Raw genomic sequence first — 17,786 nt, 5'->3', positions numbered from 1 at the left:
GCCAGCCCCCGCAAAAATGGCACCGGACACTTCCTCGCCCACAAACCGACATACGGCGCTTCTGCGCATGCGCCTCCCGCCCCGTCTCTCCCCCGCCTCCGGGAGGGGGCGCGGCCTGCCCGCCCTGCGCATGCGCCTTCCGCCCCGTCTCTCCCCACCTCCGAAGGGCGAGCGGCACGCCGCCCTGCGCATGCGCCTTCCGCCCCGTCTCTCCCCACCTCCGGAGGGCGCACCGCCCGGCCGCCCTGCGCATGCGCCTTCCGCCCCGTCTCCCCCGCCTCCGGGAGGGGGCGCGGCCCGCCCGCCATGGGCATGCGCCTTCCGCCCCGTCTCTCCCCGCCTCCGGGAGGGGGCGCGGCCCGCCTGCCCTGCGCATGCGCCTTACGCCCCGTCTCTCCCTGCCTCCGTGAGGGCGCGCCGCCTGCCCACTCTGCGCATGCGCCTTCCGCCCCGTCTCTCCCCACCCCCGGAGGGCGCGCGGCCCGCCCGCCCTGCGCATGCGCCTTCCGTCTCTCCCCACCTCGGGAGGGCGCGCGGCCCGTCCGCCCTGAGCGTCAATCAATCAATCAATCAATCAATCAATCGTATTTATTGAGCGCTTACCGTGTGCAGAGCACTGGACTAAGCGCTTGGGAAGTACAAGTTGGCAACATATAGAGACGGTCCCTACCCAACAGTGGGCTCACAGTCTAAAAGGGGGAGACAGACAACAAAACCAAACATACTAACAAAATAAAATAAATAGAATAGATATGAACAAGTAAAATAAATAAATCATCATCATCAATCGTATTTATAGAGTGCTTACTATGTGCAGAGCACTGGACTAAGCGCTTGGGAAGTGCAAATTGGAAACATATAGAGACGGTCCCTACCCAGCAGTGGGCTCACAGTCTAAAAGGGGGAGACAGAGAACAAAACCAAACATACTAACAAAATAAAATAAATAGAATAGATATGCACAAGATAAATACTGCACATCAATCGATCGTATTTATTGAGCGCTTACTATGTGCAGAGCACTGGACTAAGTGCTTGGGAAGTCCAAGTTGGCAACATAGAGACGGTCCCTACCCAACAGTGGGCTCACAGTCTAAAAGGGGGAGACAGAGAACAAAACCAAACACACTACCAAAATAAAATAAATAGAATAGATCATCATCAATCGTATTTATTGAGCGCTTACTGTGCGCAGAGCACTGGACTAAGAGCTTGGGAAGTCCAAGTTGGCAACGTATAGAGACAGTCGCTACCCAACAGTGGGCTCACAGTCTAAAAGGGGGAGACAGAGAACAAAACCAAACACACTAACAAAATAAAATAAGTAGAATAGATATGTACAAGTAAAATAAATAAATAGATAATAAATATGTACAAACATATATACAGATGCCGTGGGGAAGGGAAGGAGGTAAGATGATGGGGGGGGGGGGGGGGGGAATGGAGAGGCATGCGCCTTCCGCCCCGTCTCCCCCGCAACCCGGGAGTGCGCGCGGCCTGACCGCCCTGCGCATGCTCATTTTCGCCCCGGGTCCTGCGCATGCGCCTTTTTCGCCCCGTTTCTCCCCACCCCGGGAGGACGCGCGGCCCGTCCGCCCTGCGCATGCGCCTTCCTCTCTTCCTTGTCCCCCTCTCCTTCCCAATCAATCAATCGTATTTATTGAGCGCTTACTGTGTGCAGAGCACTGTACTAAGCGCTTGGGAAGTACAAGTTGGCAACATACAAGCGGGCTCACAGTCTAGAAGGGGGAGACAGAGAACAAAACCAAACTTCCTAACAAAATAAAATAAATAGAATAGATATGTACAAGTAAGATAAATAAATAAATAGAGTAATAAATATGTACAAACATATATACATATATACAGGTGCTGCGGGGAAGGGAAGGAGGTAAGATGGGGGGATGGAGAGGGACGAGGGGGAGAGGAAGGAAGGGGCTCGGTCTGGGAAGGCCTCCTGGAGGAGGTGAGCTCTCAGTAGGGCCTTGAAGGTCACTGAGGCACAGAGATGTTAAATGTATATATGTATGTATGTTTGTACATATTTGTTACTCTTTATTTTGCTTGTCATATTTATTCTATTTATTTTATTTGGTTTATATGTTTTGTTGTTGTCTGTCTCCCCCTTCTAGACTGTGAGCCCGCTGTTGGGTAGGGACCGTCTCTATATGTTGCAAACTCGTACTTCCCAAGCGCTTAGTACAGTGCAGTAAGCGCTCACTAAATATCATTGAATGAATAAGTGACTTGCACAAGGTCACACGGCCGACAAGTGGCGGATTAGAACCCGTGACCTCCGACTCCCAAGCCCGGGCTCTTTCCACTAAGCCATGTCCCTTCGCCGATTAAGGAATAATCCTTAATCGACGTCCTTCCCGTCTCACAGGCCTGTAACCTTGGCTTTGTCCTTGACTCCTGTCTCATTCAACGAGAGTCCAGATGGTGCTTCACAAATTGTTTTGTCCAAACTCGTAGTAACGAACAACATAGCTGATGTCAAGCTGCGGAAATCCCGTGCGCCACCAAAGAACCAAGTTCAGGAAACCGCCCAAACGCCGAGCTCGCCGGGAAAACTATCCCCAACCTTGACAACAACAAAGCCGAACGCCAGTGAACGTTCGCCAAGCCCCTAAACCTTCAGGAACCGAAACCTCGAAGCTCCTACGCCTTCACGATCCGAAACCGTCGACCATGGAAGTGAAATTGGGATTCCCTCCTTCATGTCTTCGTGACCTTTCTGTTTCTCTTCTTTGGGTCTCCTTTGGATTCATTCATTTTCATTCATTCAATCGTATTTATTGAGCGCTTACGGTGTGCAGAGTACTATACTAAGCACTTGGGAAGTACAAGTTGGCGACATATAGAGACGGTCCCTACCCAACAGTGGGCTCACGGTCACTTCGGAACAGAGAGAATATTTGATGTGGAAGAGGAGAAATTAGATGTGTGCTTACTGTCTCCCTTCCAGGTCTTCGGGGTGTGTTTAATTTGACCACTTCACTTTCACTGTATGGTGTTTATGGTCCCCAGTTCTGTCACTTAGTTTTTGCCTTCAGAGCTTTAATAATAATAATAATGATAATAATAATAATAATAATGGCATTTATTAAGCACTTACTGTGTGCAAAGCCCTGTTCTAAGTGCTGGGGAGATTACAAGGTGATTAGGTTGTCCCATGGGGGGCTCACAGTCTTTATCCCCATTTTTACAGATGAGGGAACTGAGGCCCAGAGAAGTGAAGTGACTTGCCCAAAGTCACACAGCTGACAACTGGCAGAGCCGGGATTGGAACCCATGACCTCTGACTCCAAAGCCCGGGCTCTTTCCACTGAGCCACGCTGCTTCATGTGTCCTGGATGCTGGAGAGAACAAAGAGAATATAAGAGGTGGAAAATGAGCCCTTGACTTTAAGCTAAAACTCCTGTTTAATTCTTCCGTTTCACTCTCCCCTTTGGGTCTTCAGGGCCTTTTTAATTCTCCCATTTCATTCTCCCCGTCGGGTCATGCAGGCTAGATGCTTGAGATGACTAAGAGAATGTATGTGGTTGAAAAGAAGACATTGTTTTTATGCCAATTCACCTGTTCTGTTCTTCCATTTAATTCTCTCCCGGCCTTTCTGGCCTGCAGACTCGATGCAACGAAAATATTATTTGACGTGGAAAATGAGAATTAACTTTGTACTCCATCTCCTGTTTAACTTCCCATTTCATTCTCTCCTTCAAAGTCTCCCTGGGCTGCTTAATTCTTGCCTTCAGGTCTTCATGGCCTGGGTGATTGAGAGAGCAAAGAGGATACTTGAGGTGGAAAAGGAAAAATGGACTTTTTGTTAGATCTCCTGTTTAATTCTCCCATTTTATTCTCCCCTCTGGTTTTGCCTGGCCTGTATGACTCTTCCCTGTGCATCTCATGGCTTGCGTGCTCCAGAAAACAATGAGAATATTTGAGGTCGAGAAGAAATTGGCTTTATGCCAGATATCCCGCAAACTCCTCCCATTTCATTCTCCCATTCAGGTTTTACAGCCTGTTTAATTTTCCCATTTTATTTTCTCTTAGGGAGCTTCACACCCAGTCAATTTTCCAATTCAATTCTCCCCTTTCCGGGCTTCACGGCCTTTTAATTTTCCCTTTTATTTCTTGCCTTCGGGTCTTTATGGCCTATCGACACCATCATTAAATATCCTCCATCAGGTCTTTAAGGCCTGGAAGCTTGAGAGAGTGGAGTTACTATCCGAGGTGGAAAATGAGAAATTGGTTTTATGCCATGCCTCTTGTTCAATTCTCCTACTTCATTCTTCCTTTCACATCTGCGTGGCACGTATAATTTTTCCATTCGAGTCTTCATGGCAGGTCTAATTGTCTCATTTAATTCTTCCCTTTTGGTCCTCGTGCCCTGTTTAATTCTCCGGTTTATTCTCTCCTTTGGGTCTTCACGACCTGTGTAATGCAGGGAGAATGGGGAGTATTTGAGGTGGAAAAGGAGAAGGTTAACTTGTAGCGAAATTTGAAAAACTAGGGCAGTTTTTTTTTACAAAATCTACTCAAACCTTTATGGCCAGATTCCTGGATGCAAGACTGCTTTCCCGAGCACTTAGTACAGTGCTCTGACCACAGTAAGCACTCAACAAATGCCACTGTTGTTGGTGGTGGTGATGGTAAAGACCTTCCAAGATAATCTTCAACAGACTGCACCCCAAGCCTGGAAATCTGGCCTGGATGCTGGAGGAGAAAAAGGAATGTATGATGGGGCAATGGGGAGAAGAACATCATGCTTATTTCCACAACAAATCCTGCAAAAACATTCACCTCTCATCCCGCCTGCTCTGCCTTCTCAGCAGTGGGAACAAAGACTGTAAGCTTATTATGGGCCGGGAATGTGTCCACTAATTATGTTGTATTGCACTCTCCCTAGCGCTTAGTACACTGCTGTGCATGTAGTAAGCTGTCTGTAAATACCATTGATTGACTAAGACAACAAACCCTTGGGTCTCTGGGTTAGTGAAACAGAATAGAAGGGAATGTCCCAGATTATCTTGTTTAATACAGCTGTTTATTGTTGTAGTGTAATACTAGTACTAGTAATCACAATAATAATGGCATTTATTACGCACTTACTGTGTGCAAAGCACTGTTCTAAGCACTGGGGAGGTTACAAGGCGATCAGGTTGTCCCATGGGGGGCTCACAGTCTTGATCCCCATTTTTCAGATGAGGTAACCGAAGCCCAGAGAAGTTAAGTGACTTGCCCAAAGCTGACAATTGGCGGAGCTGGGATTTGAACCCATGACCTCTGACTCCAAAGCCATTCCACTGAGCCACGCTGCTTCTCTTGTACTTGTACAAGAGAATTGTAATTGTACTTCCCCAGCTCTTAGTACAGTGCTCTGCACACAGTAAGTGCTCAATAAATACAACTGAATGAATGAATGAACTGCATTTTATTGATCAATTGTATTTATTCAGAGCTCACGTATGCAGAGCACTATACTGAATGCTTGGGAGAGTACACTTTAACAATATAACAAAGTTGGTAAACACGTTCCCCACCCACAGAGAGCTTGCAGTCTACTAGCGGAGGGTGACAGACACTAATATAAATTAAAAAAATTTTGGATATGTACAGAAGTGCTGTGGGGCTGAATGAGAGGTATATAGAGGGTGCAAATTCAACTGCAGGGCCAGTGCAGAAGGGAGTGAGAGAAGAGGAAATGAAAGCCTAGTCAGGGAAGGCCTCTTGGAGGAGATGTGCCTTCATTAAGGCTTTGAAGATGGGGTGGATGATCATCTTTTGGATATGAAGAGGGAGGGCATTCCAGTCCAGAGGCAGGATATTGATGAGGGGTCAGTGGTGAGATAGATAAGATGTACAGTGAGTAGGTTGGCATTAGAAGAGTGAAATGGATTGACTGAGGAGGAGAGCAGCGAGTTGAGTTAGGAGGGGGCAAGGTGATTAAGTCCTTGAAAGTCGACGGTGAGGAGTTTCTGTTTGATAAGGACGTAGATGGGCAATCACTGGCGGTTCTTGAAAAATGGGGAAACAGGGACCGAATGTGACTGTAGAAAAGCGATCCGAGCAGCAGAGTGAAGTATGGACTGGAGTGGGAAGAAACAGGAGGCAGGGAGGTCAGCAAGGAGGCTGTTGCAATAATCAAAGTGGGATAGGATGAGTGCTTGGAATAACACCGTAGCCGTTTGGATGGAGAGGAAAGGGCCGGATTTTAGCGACGTGAAGGTTGAACGGACAGGATTTAATGACAGATTGAAACAGGAGTTGAATAAGAGAGATAGGAAACCACTGGCGGTTCTTGAGGGCCCTTCAAGGCCCTGCTGAGAGCTCACCTCCTCCCAGAGGCCTTCCCAGACTGAGCCTCTTCCTTCCTCTCCCCCACGTCCCCCTCTCCATCCCCCCCATCTTACCTCCTTCCCTTCCCCACAGCACCTGTATATATGTATATATGGTTGCACATATTTATTACTCTATTTATTTATTTATTTATTTATTTATTTTACTTGTACATTTCTATCCTATTTATTTTATTTTGTTGGTATGTTTGGTTCTGTTCTCTGTCTCCCCCTTTTAGACTGTGAGCCCACTGTTGGGTAGGGACTGTCTCTATGTGTTGCCAATTTGTACTTCCCAAGCGCTTAGTACAGTGCTCTGCACATAGTAAGCGCCCAATAAATACGATTGATTGATTGATTGATTGAGAAGTGGGGAAACAGGGACCGAATGTGACTGTAGAAAAGCGATCCAAGCAGCAGAGTGAAGTATGGACTGGAGTGGGAAGAAACAGGAGGCAGGGAGGTCAGCAAGGAGGCTGTTGCAATAATCAAAGTGGGATAGGATGAGTGCTTGGAATAACATGAAAGTCATTTGGATGGAGAAGAAAGGGTGGATTTTAGCGACGTGAAGGTTGAACGGACAGGGTTTAATGACAGATTGAAACAGGAGTTGAATAAGAGAGATAGGCAACCACTATCGGTTCTTGAGAAGTGGGGAAACAGGGACCGAATGTGACTGTAGAGAGATGAGTTGAGGATAACGCCAAGGGCGCGGACTTGTGAGACAGGAAGGATGGTGGTGCTGTCTACAGCGGAGGACAGGGTTTGGGTGGGAAGATAAGGAGCTTTGTTTTGCACATGTTAAGTTTGAGGTAATGGCTGCACACCCAAGTAGAGGTGTCCTGAAGGCAGGAGAAAGCGCAAGACTGCAGAGAAGGAGAGAGAAGGAGATAGGTCAGGACTGGAGATGTAGATTTGGGAATCATCTGAATAGAGTTGGGAATTGAAGCCATGGGAGCAAATGAGTTCTCCAAGAGAGCGTTTCTACCCCCTGCTTACAAATACCCCTATTATGATCATGATTATGATTATTATGATTATTTGGGATTCGTTAAGATTCCAGTTTGGAAGCAAGCGATAGCACGGCACCATTCGAACAACAGACACTACGCTAAGGGTTTTACAAAACAATCCTGGAAACATTTTGAGCTCAAAGTTTTTGCTGACTAGGATTCAGACCTATGGAAAAAACATAGCTTTCCCAGTAAATCCAGTGTTCTTGGTTCCAGTTTGCGGCAGGCTAAGCCTGCTACCTCTCACCTCCCTATGAATCCCGACTGTGAAATGTTCCCAGCCTTCCAGCTTCTGTTTTGTGTTTCTAGGGCATTTGTACTTCCCAAGCGCTTAGTACAGTGCTCTGCACATAGTAAGCGCTCAATAAATATGATTGATTGATAGGGCATGGCCTGGCTCAGTGTAGCACCTGGGGAACTCAGTGGCTGAAATAAAAGCCCAGACAGTAAGCCCCACTCTAGACTGTAAACTCGGCGTGGGCAGGGAACGTGTCCATCGACTCTGTTATGATGTACTCTTCCAAGTGCTTAATAATAATAATAATTGCATTTGTTAAGCGCTTACTATGTGCCAAGCACTGCTTTAAGCGCTGGGGGGGATACAAGGTGATCAGGTTGTCCCACGGGGGGCTCAAGGTCTTAATCCCCATTTTCCAGATGAGGGAACTGAGGTCCAGAGAAGTTAAGTGAGTTGCCCAAAGTCACACAGCTGATAAGTGGCGGAGCCGGGATTAGAACCCATGACCTCTGACTCCCAAGCCCGCGCTCTTTCCACTGAGCCACGCTGCTTCTCTACAAATACCTTTATTATTATTATTATTATTAGGACGTGGGTTCTAATCCCGGCTCCGCCACTTGTCAGCTGTGTGGCCATGGGCAAGTCACTTAACTTCTCTGGGCCTCAGTTCCCTCATGTATTTTGTTTTTTTGTCTGTCTCCCCCTTCTAGCCTGTGAGCCCGCTGTTGGGTAGGGACCGACTCTGTATGTTGCCGACTTGTCCTTCCCAAGCGCTTAGTCCAGTGCTCTGCACACAGTAAGCGCTCAATAAATACAATTGAATGAGTGAATGTGTAAAATGGGGACAATAATAATAATGGTATTTGTTAAGCGCTTACTATGTGCAAAGCACTGTTCTAAGCGCTGGGGGGGATATAAATTGTTCAGGTTGTCCCACGTGGGGCTCACAATCTTAATCCCCATTTTACAGATGAGGTAACTGAGGCACAGAGAAGTGAAATGACTTGCCCAAAGTCACACAGCTGACAAGCGGCGGAGCTGGGATTTGAACCCACGACCTCTGATTCCCAAGTCCATGCTCTTTCCACTGAGCCACGCTGCTTCATCCCTGCTTTAACGATGAAGCCTGTGAGCCCCACGTGGGACAACCTGATCACCTTGTATGTCCCCCAGAGCTTAGAACAGTGCTTGGCCCATAGTAAGCACTTAACAAATACCCTCATTATTATTATAATTATCCCGACTCCGCCAATTGTCAGCTGTGTGACTTTGGGCAAGTCACTTAACTTCTCTGTGCCTCAGTTCCCTCATCTGTAAAATGGGGATGAAGACTGTGAGCCCCCTGTGGGACAACCTGATCACCTTGTAACCTCCCCAGCGCTTAGAACAGCGCACACAGTAAGCGCATAAAAATGCCATCATCATCATCATTATTATTATTATTATTATTATTATTCTCCTTATTATTGTTCTTCAGTTGTCCCCCTCCCTTCCAACCCAGTGGAAAGAGCCCGGGCTTTGGAGTCAGAGGTCATGGGTTCAAATCCCGGCTCCGCCAATTAGCTGTGGGACTTTGGGCAAGTCACTTCACTTCTCTGGGCCTCAGTTCCCTCATCTGGAAAATGGGGATGAAGACTGTGAGCCCCCCGTGGGACAACCTGATCACCTTGTAACCTCCCGAGCGCTTAGAACAGTGATTTGCACATATTAAGCGCTTAATAAATGCCATCATTATTGTTATTATTATTCTCCTTATTATTGTTCCTCAGTTGTCCCCCTCCCTTCCCTCCGCCTCACTCCCCGCCGGCCGTTGCTGGGCCCGGTTGCCCCTGGTTACCCAGGGACGCAAGCAGGACGGCCCCCCATTGGCTGCCCCGTTGGCTCCGGGGCGGGAATGGACCAATCAGCGCGAGGGGGCGGGGCACGGCGGGTGCCATGACGACGGGCGGCCGCGGACCAATCAACGTGAGGGGGCGGGCCGGGTGCCATGGCGACGGGGCGACGCGGATGGACGCTGGCCAGTCAGCGCGAGGGGCGGGGGCATGGTGGGTCTATATATATGACCTGTATATCAATCAATCAATCATATTTATTGAGCGCTTACTGTGTGCAGAGTACTGTACTAAGCGCTTGGGAAGTCCAAGTTGGCAACATATAGAGACAGTCCCTACCCAACAGTGGGCTCACAGTCTAAAAGGGGGAGACAGAGAACAAAACCAAACATACTAACAAAATAAAATAAATAGAATGGATATGTTCAAGTAAAATAAATAAATAGAGTAATAAATATGTACAAACATATATACATATGTACAGGTGCTGTGGGGAAGGGAAGGAGGTAAGATGGGGGGATGGAGAGGGGGGACGAGGGGGAGAGGGAGAGATTTTAGACTGTGAGCCCACTGTTGGGTAGGGACTGTCTCTATATGTTGCCAATTTGTACTTCCCAAGCGCTTAGTACAGTGCTCTGCACATAGTAAGCGCTCAATAAATACGATTGATGATGATGAGAGGGAGAGATATATAATACATATATATGTTTGTATGTATTTATTACTCTGTTTTATTTGTACATATTTATTCTATTAATTTTATTTTGTGAATATGTTGTGTTTTGTTCTCCGTCTCTCCCTTCTAGACTGTGAGCCCACTGTTGGGTAGGGACCGTCTCTCTAAGTTGCCAACTTGTCCTTCCCCAAGCGCTTAGTGCAGTGCTCTGCACACAGTAAGTGCTCAATACGATTGAATGAATGAATAGGGACCGTCTCTATATGTTGCCGACTCGTCCTTCCCAAGCGCTTAGTCCAGTGCTGTGCCCACGGTAAGCGCTCGCTAAATACGATTGAATGAAATGACGAGAGGCGGGCGCCGACCAATCAGCGCGAGGGGGCGTGCCGGGTGCCATGGCGACGGGGCGGGGCGGGCGGGCGAGGACCAGTCAGCGCGGTGGGTGCCATGACGACGGGCGGGCGCGGACCAATCAGCGCGAGGGGGCGGGTGCCATGGCGACGGGGAGGTTGGGAGCGCGGATGGGCATCGTGGGCATCGTGGGGTCCGCGGCCTGGGCGCTGCTGGGGGCGGTGATGGCGGCGGGGGCTGCGGGGGCCCTGCTCCCCGGCCCTCCCCTGCCCCTGCCCGCCGCCTGCGGCCCGCACCACTTCTTCGACGCGTCCTCCTTGGCCTGTGCCCCCTGCGGAGCGGGACGGCGCCCGGACCAGCAAGGTGAGGCCCCGGCCCCATCATCTTAATAATAATACTACTAATAAGGGTATTTGGTAAGCGCTCACTATGTGCCAAGCACTGTTCTAAGCGCTGGGGGAGATACAAGGTCATCGGATTGTCCCACCTGGGGCTCACAGTCTTCATACAGTGCTCAGCACACCGTAAGCGCTCCCTAAATACGATTGAATGAATGAATATGTTGCCGACTTGTACTTCCCGAGCGTTTGGTACGGTGCTCTGCACACAGTAAGCGCTCAATAAGTACGACTGAATGGATGAATATGTTGCCGACTTGTACTTCCCGAGCGTTTGGTACGGTGCTCTGCACACAGTAAGCGCTCAATAAGTACGATTGAATGGATGAATATGTTGCCGACTTGTACTTCCCGAGCGTTTGGTACGGTGCTCTGCACACAGTAAGCGCTCAATAAGTACGATTGAATGGATGAATATGTTGCCGACTTGTACTTCCCGAGCGTTTGGCTCTGCACACAGTAAGCGCTTAATAAGTACGATTGAATGGATGAATAAATACGATTGATTGAATGAGTGCCATCATTATTATTATGTGGGACAGGGACTGTGTCCAACCTGATGAGCCCACTGTTGGGTAGGGACTGTCTCTATATGTTGCCAATTTGTACTTCCCAAGCGCTTAGTACAGTGCTGTGCACATAGTAAGCGCTCAATAAGTACGATTGAATGAATAATAAATACGATTGATTGAATGAATGAATGAATGAACAAATGCCATCATTATTATTGTGTGGGACAGGGACTGTGTCCAACCTGATGAGCCCACTGTTGGGTAGGGACTGTCTCTATATGTTGCCAATTTGTACTTCCCAAGCGCGTGGTACGGTGCTCTGCACATAGTAAGCGCTCAATAAATACGATTGATGATGATTATCTTGTATCTACCGCAGTGCATAATGGCTTGGCTCATTGAAAGCGCTGAACAGATACCATTTGGAAAAAAATAATGTTTATTGTATTGTATTCTCCCATGCGCTTAGTACACAGTAATTGCTTGATAAGTGCCATTGATTGATTGAATGGAAAACCGAAGTTAGGGCCAGTGTTGTGTAGGAGAGAATTCTTTTCCCTCGAGTACCAGTTGGACCAGGCTGGGCTCATAAATACTATAGCGCACTGTACTAAACGCTCACCTCGCCCACACAGTAAGTGGTGAGCCCGCCGTTGGGTAGGGACCGTCTCTATATGTTGCCACCTTGTACTTCCCAAGCGCTTGGTACAGTGCTATGCACACAGTAAGCGCTCAATAAATACGATTGATTGATTGATTGAGAGAGGACAGTATATTGGAGAAGCAGCGTGGCTCAGTGGAAAGAGCCTGGGCTTTGGAGTCAGAGGTCATGGGTTCAAATCCTGGCTCTGCCAATTAGCTGTGTGACTTTGGGCAAGTCACTTAGCTTCTCTGTGCCTCAGTTCCCTCATCTGTAAAATGGGGATTAAGACTGTGAGCCCCCCGTGGGACAACCTGATCACCTTGTAACATCCCCAGTGCTTAGAACAGTGCTTTGCACATGTAGACGACTCGTTCAAGGAGTTTGGAAAGGAATGGTAGGAGGGAGATGGGGCGATAACTAGAAGGTGAGGTGGGGTCAAGAGAGGGTTTTTTTAGGATGGGAGACACATGGGCATGTTTGAAGGCAGAGGGGAAGGAACCAGTGGAGAGTGAGCGGTTGAAGATGGAAGTTAAGGAGGGGAGAAGGGACGGAGCGAGAGATTTCATGAGATGAGAGGGAATGGGGTCAGAAGCACAGGTGGCCGGAGTAGCACTTGAGAGGAGGGAGGAGAGCTCCTCTGAGGATACTGCTGGGAAGGATGGGAGAGTAGCAGAGAGGGTTGAGAGCGGGGGGGAGTGACTTTGGGGAGCTCAGACTTGAGCCCAAGCCCAGGCTGTTGCCACTGAGCCACAGTTCTTTCTCGCCCTCCCCGCCCAGCTCCCCCACAGCCCGAGGACCAAACACAAGCAGAGAAACAGCCCGGCTCTGTGGAAAGAGCCCGGGCTTTGGAGTCAGAGGTCATGGGTTCTAATCCCAGCTCCACCACTTATCAGCTGTGTGACCTTGGGCAAGTCACTTCACTTCTCTGGGCCTCAGTTACCTCATCTGGAAAATGAGGTCACCTGTCTACTTGTTTTGTTTTGTTGTCTGTCTCCCCCTTCTAGACTGTGAGCCCGTTGTTGGTAGGGACCGTCTCTATCTGTTGCCGACTTGCTCTTTCCAAGAGCTTAGTACAGTGCTCTGCACACAGCGGGCGCTCAGTCAATAGGACTGAATGAATGATTAAAATTGCAAGCCCCAAGAGGGACATCCTGCTTACCCTGTCTCTCCCCCAGCGCTTAGAACAGTGCCGGACACATAGTAAGTGCTTAACAAATGCCATCATTGTTATGATTATTATTGTCATTATTATTATTATTATTATTATTATTATTATTATTATTATCATTACTGTTATTCTCTTTGGAAAGCAGCATGGCTTAGTGGCAAGAGCCCGGGCTTGGGAGTTGGAGGTTGTGGGTTCCAATCCCACCTCTGCCACTTGTCTGCTGTGTGACTCTGGGCAAGTCACTTCGCTTCTCTGGGCCTCAGTAACCTCATCTGTAAAATGGGGATTGAAACCGTGAGCTCCATGTGGGACATCCTGATTACCCTGTATCTCCCCCAGCGCTTAGAACGGCGCTTGGCACGTAGTAAGCACTTAACAAATACTATCATCCTCAATAATCAAATTGTACTTTCCAAGCACTTAGTACAGTGCTCTGCACACAGTAAGTGCTCAATAAATAGAATGAATGAATGAACAAATAATCATCATAGTGCTATTTGCTAAGCGCTTACTGGGTGCCACACACTGACTGTCCTAAGCACTGGACTAGATCCACAGTGGCTAGAGCCCAGGCCTGGCTGTCAGAAGGACTTGGATTCTAAATCCCAGCTCTGCCACTTGTCTGCTGGGTGACCTTGGGCAAGTCAGTTCACTTCTCTGGGCCTCAGCTCGCCTGGACAATGGGGATAATAATAATAATAATAATAATAATAATGATGGTATTTGTTAAGCGCTTACTATGTGCAAAGCACTGTTCTAAGCACTAGAATGAAGACTGGGAGTCCCATGTGGGACAACCTGATGACCTTGTATCTACCCCAGGGCTTAGAACAGTGCTTGGCACATAGTAAGTGCTTAACAAATGCCATGATTATTATTATTATTCTCTGGGCCTCAGTTCCCTCATCTGGAAAATGGGGATGGAGACCGCAAGCCCCATGTGGGACAGGGACTGCGTCCTAACCCCATTTGCTTGGATCCATCCCAGTGCTTAATACAGTGCCTGGCACATAGCAAGCGCTTACAAATTCCATATCATTATTATCATTACTATTGCTAAACGCTGTTCTGGGAGTCAGATGGTCATGGGTTCTAATCCCAGCTCTGCTACCCATCTGCTTTGGGACCTTGGGCAGGTCGCTTCACTTCTCTGGGCCTCAGTTCCCTCATCTGGAAAATGGGGATGGGAGACTGGGAGCCCCACGGGGGACAGGGATCGGGTCCAACCCCATCTGCTTGGACCCACCCCAGCGCTTAGTACGGTACCCGTCCCGAAGTAAGCGCTTAACTGATATCGTAATCGTTATTATTAAGTGCCGGGATGGGATGCCAATTTGTACTTCCCAAGCGCTTTGTACAGTGCTCTGCACATAGTAAGCGCTCAATAAATACGATTGATTGATTGATTGATTCAAGACAATCAGATTGGACACAGTCCCTGTCCCTCGTGGGGCCTACAGTCTTCATCTCCATTTTACAGAGGAGTAATTGAGGCCCCGAGAAGTGAAATGACTTGGCCAAGGTCACACAACAGCCAAGGGGGGAGGGCGGGATTAGAACCCAGGCCCGTGCGCTCTGTCTACCCTGTATATACCGTAGATCACGCTGCTTCTCCCATGCTCTGACCCTCCTGATCTCCTCTAACCTTCTCCCCTACCCCACCCCACTCCCCGCAGAAAAGCTCCCAGGCTCCTCACGCTTTCCCGCCGTAATAATCCTGAAACTCTCCTGCCCAGCCTGTTCCTGCTTTGCTAATCAATCAATCGTATTTATTGAGCGCTTACTGTGTGCAGAGCACTGTACTAAGCGCGGGGCGAACGGCGCCGGTCTTCGTGATGGGCAGAAATTTCGGTGGAGGAACAGGGTAGGGGACACTTAGGAAGGAGGAGGCGGAGGGCGAGGAGAGAGACGCCACCAGTCAGGGGTAGGACTGCCCCTCGGCCTGCCTTTCCTGGTGGATATTTGGAAAACGTATTTCTTTTTTTCCACCTTCCCTGGGAATGGAGGGAGAGCTATAGATTGGCCCCATCGGTTGTATTTATTGAGCACTTACTACAAGCGGAGCACTGTACTAAGCGCTTGGGAGAGTACAAGACAGCAGCGTTGATGGACACTTTCCCCGCCCATTGTGAGTTTACAATCTAGGGTGGAGGGGCTCCCATTTTTGATTCCTGCCGTCAGCAGCTGAGATTACGGGTCAATCAGTCGTATTTATTGGGCGCCTACTGTGTGCAGAGCACTGGACTAAGCGCTTGGGAAGTACAAGTTGGCAACATATAGAGACGGTCCCTACCCAACAGTGGGCTCATAGTCTTCATCATCATCAATCGTATTTATTGAGCGCTTACTGTGTGCAGAGCACTGTACTAAGCACTTGGGAAGTACAAGTTGGCAACATATAGAGACGGTCCCTACCCAACGGTGGGCTCACAGTCTTCATTTCATCTCGTGACATGAGATTACGTGTCATTTAGAGATGCAGCGTGGCGCAGTGAAAAGAGCCCGGGCTTTGGAGTCAGAGGTCACGGGTTCAAATCCCGACTCTGCCAATTGTCAGCTGTGTGACTTTGGGCAAGTCACTTCACTTCTCTGGGCCTCAGTTACCTCATCTGTAAAATGGGGATGAAGGCTGTGAGCGCCCCAGGGGACAACCTGATCACCTTGTAACCTCCCCAGCGCTTGGCACAGTGCTTTGCACGTAATGATAATAATAATAATAATGGCATTTATTAAGCGCTTACTATGTGCAAAGCACTGTTCTAAGCACTGGGGAGGTTACAGGGTGATCAGGTTGTCCCACGGGGGGCTCCCAGTCTAGAAGGGGGAGACGGACAACAAACGTAGTAAGTGCTTAATAAATGCCATTATAATTATTATTGTTATTATTATTATTATTATTATTTCATCAACCCCATTTGTTCGTTTGGGTAACTGAGACAGAAGACCAGCCTAACCATAGCATAATGCCTTTTTCTCTTTCCTACACCTGTCTTCCTCAGTGCTCTGTTCCCCTACGTGTGTCTAAAGGTTATGACTTTTCTTTGGCCGTTCTGTCGATCATAAACCTTCACTTAAAGTTAGAATTTAAGAGCTATTAAGGTTTTTCCCATCTTGGGGGGAGAGAGTACATTTGCCCACTAAAGCACAAAATGGAATTTTTTTTCCCTTTAGGTACTTCGTGTACATGTCTGCCGGGTTTCAAGCTGGTTTCTAATAATAGCGGATCCTCTGTTATTTGTGAAAAGTGTCCGGAAAATATGGTAAGTAAAAACTAAAAACAGTTCTCAAAATTCAGTGGAGACTACATTTTAACCAACTTTCCAAGTCGGCTTTTATGCAATCGAATTTACCCCATTTGAAAAAGAGTGAACATTTTCCAGGTTTCGTTTTTCATTCATTCATTCAGTGGTATTTATTGAGCGCTTACTGTGTGCAGAACACTGTACTAAGCGCTTGGGAAGTACAAGTCGGCAACATAGAGAGACGGTCCCTCCCTAACAACGGGCTCACAGTCTAGAAGGGGAAGGCAGACAACGAAACAAAACATTTTCCATTTTACCAGTGACTTCCTCCACCAAATCTAATAGTCTGTACCTCGTCCTCGTCCTCTTTAACCTCTTGGCTGCCTTTCACACTGCGGAGCATACTCGCCTCTTGGTAATGCCATCTAATCTTGGTTTCACCAGCAAAGCCCACTTTTGGGTAGGGACCGTCTCTATATGTTGCCAACTTGTACTTCCCAAGCGCTTAGTCCAGTGCTCTGCACACAGTAAGCGCTCAATAAATACGATTGATTGATTGATTGATTCTGGTTCTCCTGCTACCTCTCTGGCTGCTCTTCATCCTTTCCTTTTTTTGACTTTTCCTCCCACTTCCTAACGAGGTGGCCCTCGAGGCTCTGCTTTGGGGGGGTGAGGGGGGAGTGGGGATCCCTTCCTTCTCCATTTCTCCCACTCTCTCTTGGAGTTCATCCACTCCCAAGGCTTCAACTAGGTGCTTTCTGTGCTCGTCTCCGAAATCCCAACCTCTTGCCGTCATCTGCAATCTCGCTTTTTCTCTTGCCTGCAAGATATCTCCCTGTGGAAGTCTCCCAGGCACTCCAAGCTCAATATGCCACCAAACTACTCATCTTCCCTCCTAAATCCTCTCCTTCAATCAATCAATCAATCAATCAATCAGTCGTATTTATTGAGCGCTTACTGTGTGCAGAGCACTGTACTAAGCGCTTACCATCACAGTCTACAACTCCACCATGTTACCTGGCTTCGCAGAAGGCCGCAGTCATCACAGTGTCCTTGATTCTCATTCTCTTTCAACTCTCACATCAATCGGTGGTATTTATTTATTACTCTATTTATTTATTTATTTATTTATTTTACTTGTACATTTCTATCCTATTTATTTTATTTTGTTGGTATGTTTGGTTCTGTTCTCTGTCTCCCCCTTTTAGACTGTGAGCCCACTGTTGGGTAGGGACTGTCTCTATGTGTTGCCAGTTTGTACTTCCCAAGCGCTTAGTACAGTGCTCTGCACATAGTAAGCGCTCAATAAATACGATTGATTGATTGATTGATTATTGAACACTGACTGTGTGCAGAGCATTGTACCAATCACTTG

The 17,786-nt window shown here is 48.0% G+C and overlaps 1 protein-coding gene across 1 annotated transcript in view; it reads left to right on the top strand.

Annotated features, from left to right (window-relative positions):
* The first annotated feature begins 10,492 nt into the window (after nucleotides 1-10,492).
* The window catches only part of TMEM67 (transmembrane protein 67), a 75,430-nt gene continuing 68,136 nt past the window's right edge, over nucleotides 10,493-17,786 (top strand). The window contains exons 1-2 of the mRNA XM_038745643.1: nucleotides 10,493-10,811; nucleotides 16,341-16,429. Of these exons, the coding sequence (XP_038601571.1) occupies nucleotides 10,493-10,811; nucleotides 16,341-16,429 (408 nt within the window). The remainder of the gene's footprint in view (nucleotides 10,812-16,340; nucleotides 16,430-17,786) is intronic.

Source organism: Tachyglossus aculeatus, chromosome 4, assembly GCF_015852505.1.
Source record: "Tachyglossus aculeatus isolate mTacAcu1 chromosome 4, mTacAcu1.pri, whole genome shotgun sequence".
In the NCBI taxonomy this organism is placed as follows: domain Eukaryota; kingdom Metazoa; phylum Chordata; class Mammalia; order Monotremata; family Tachyglossidae; genus Tachyglossus; species Tachyglossus aculeatus.
Note: the sequence above shows the minus strand (reverse complement) of the source record. Positions and strands in the feature narration are given on the sequence as shown.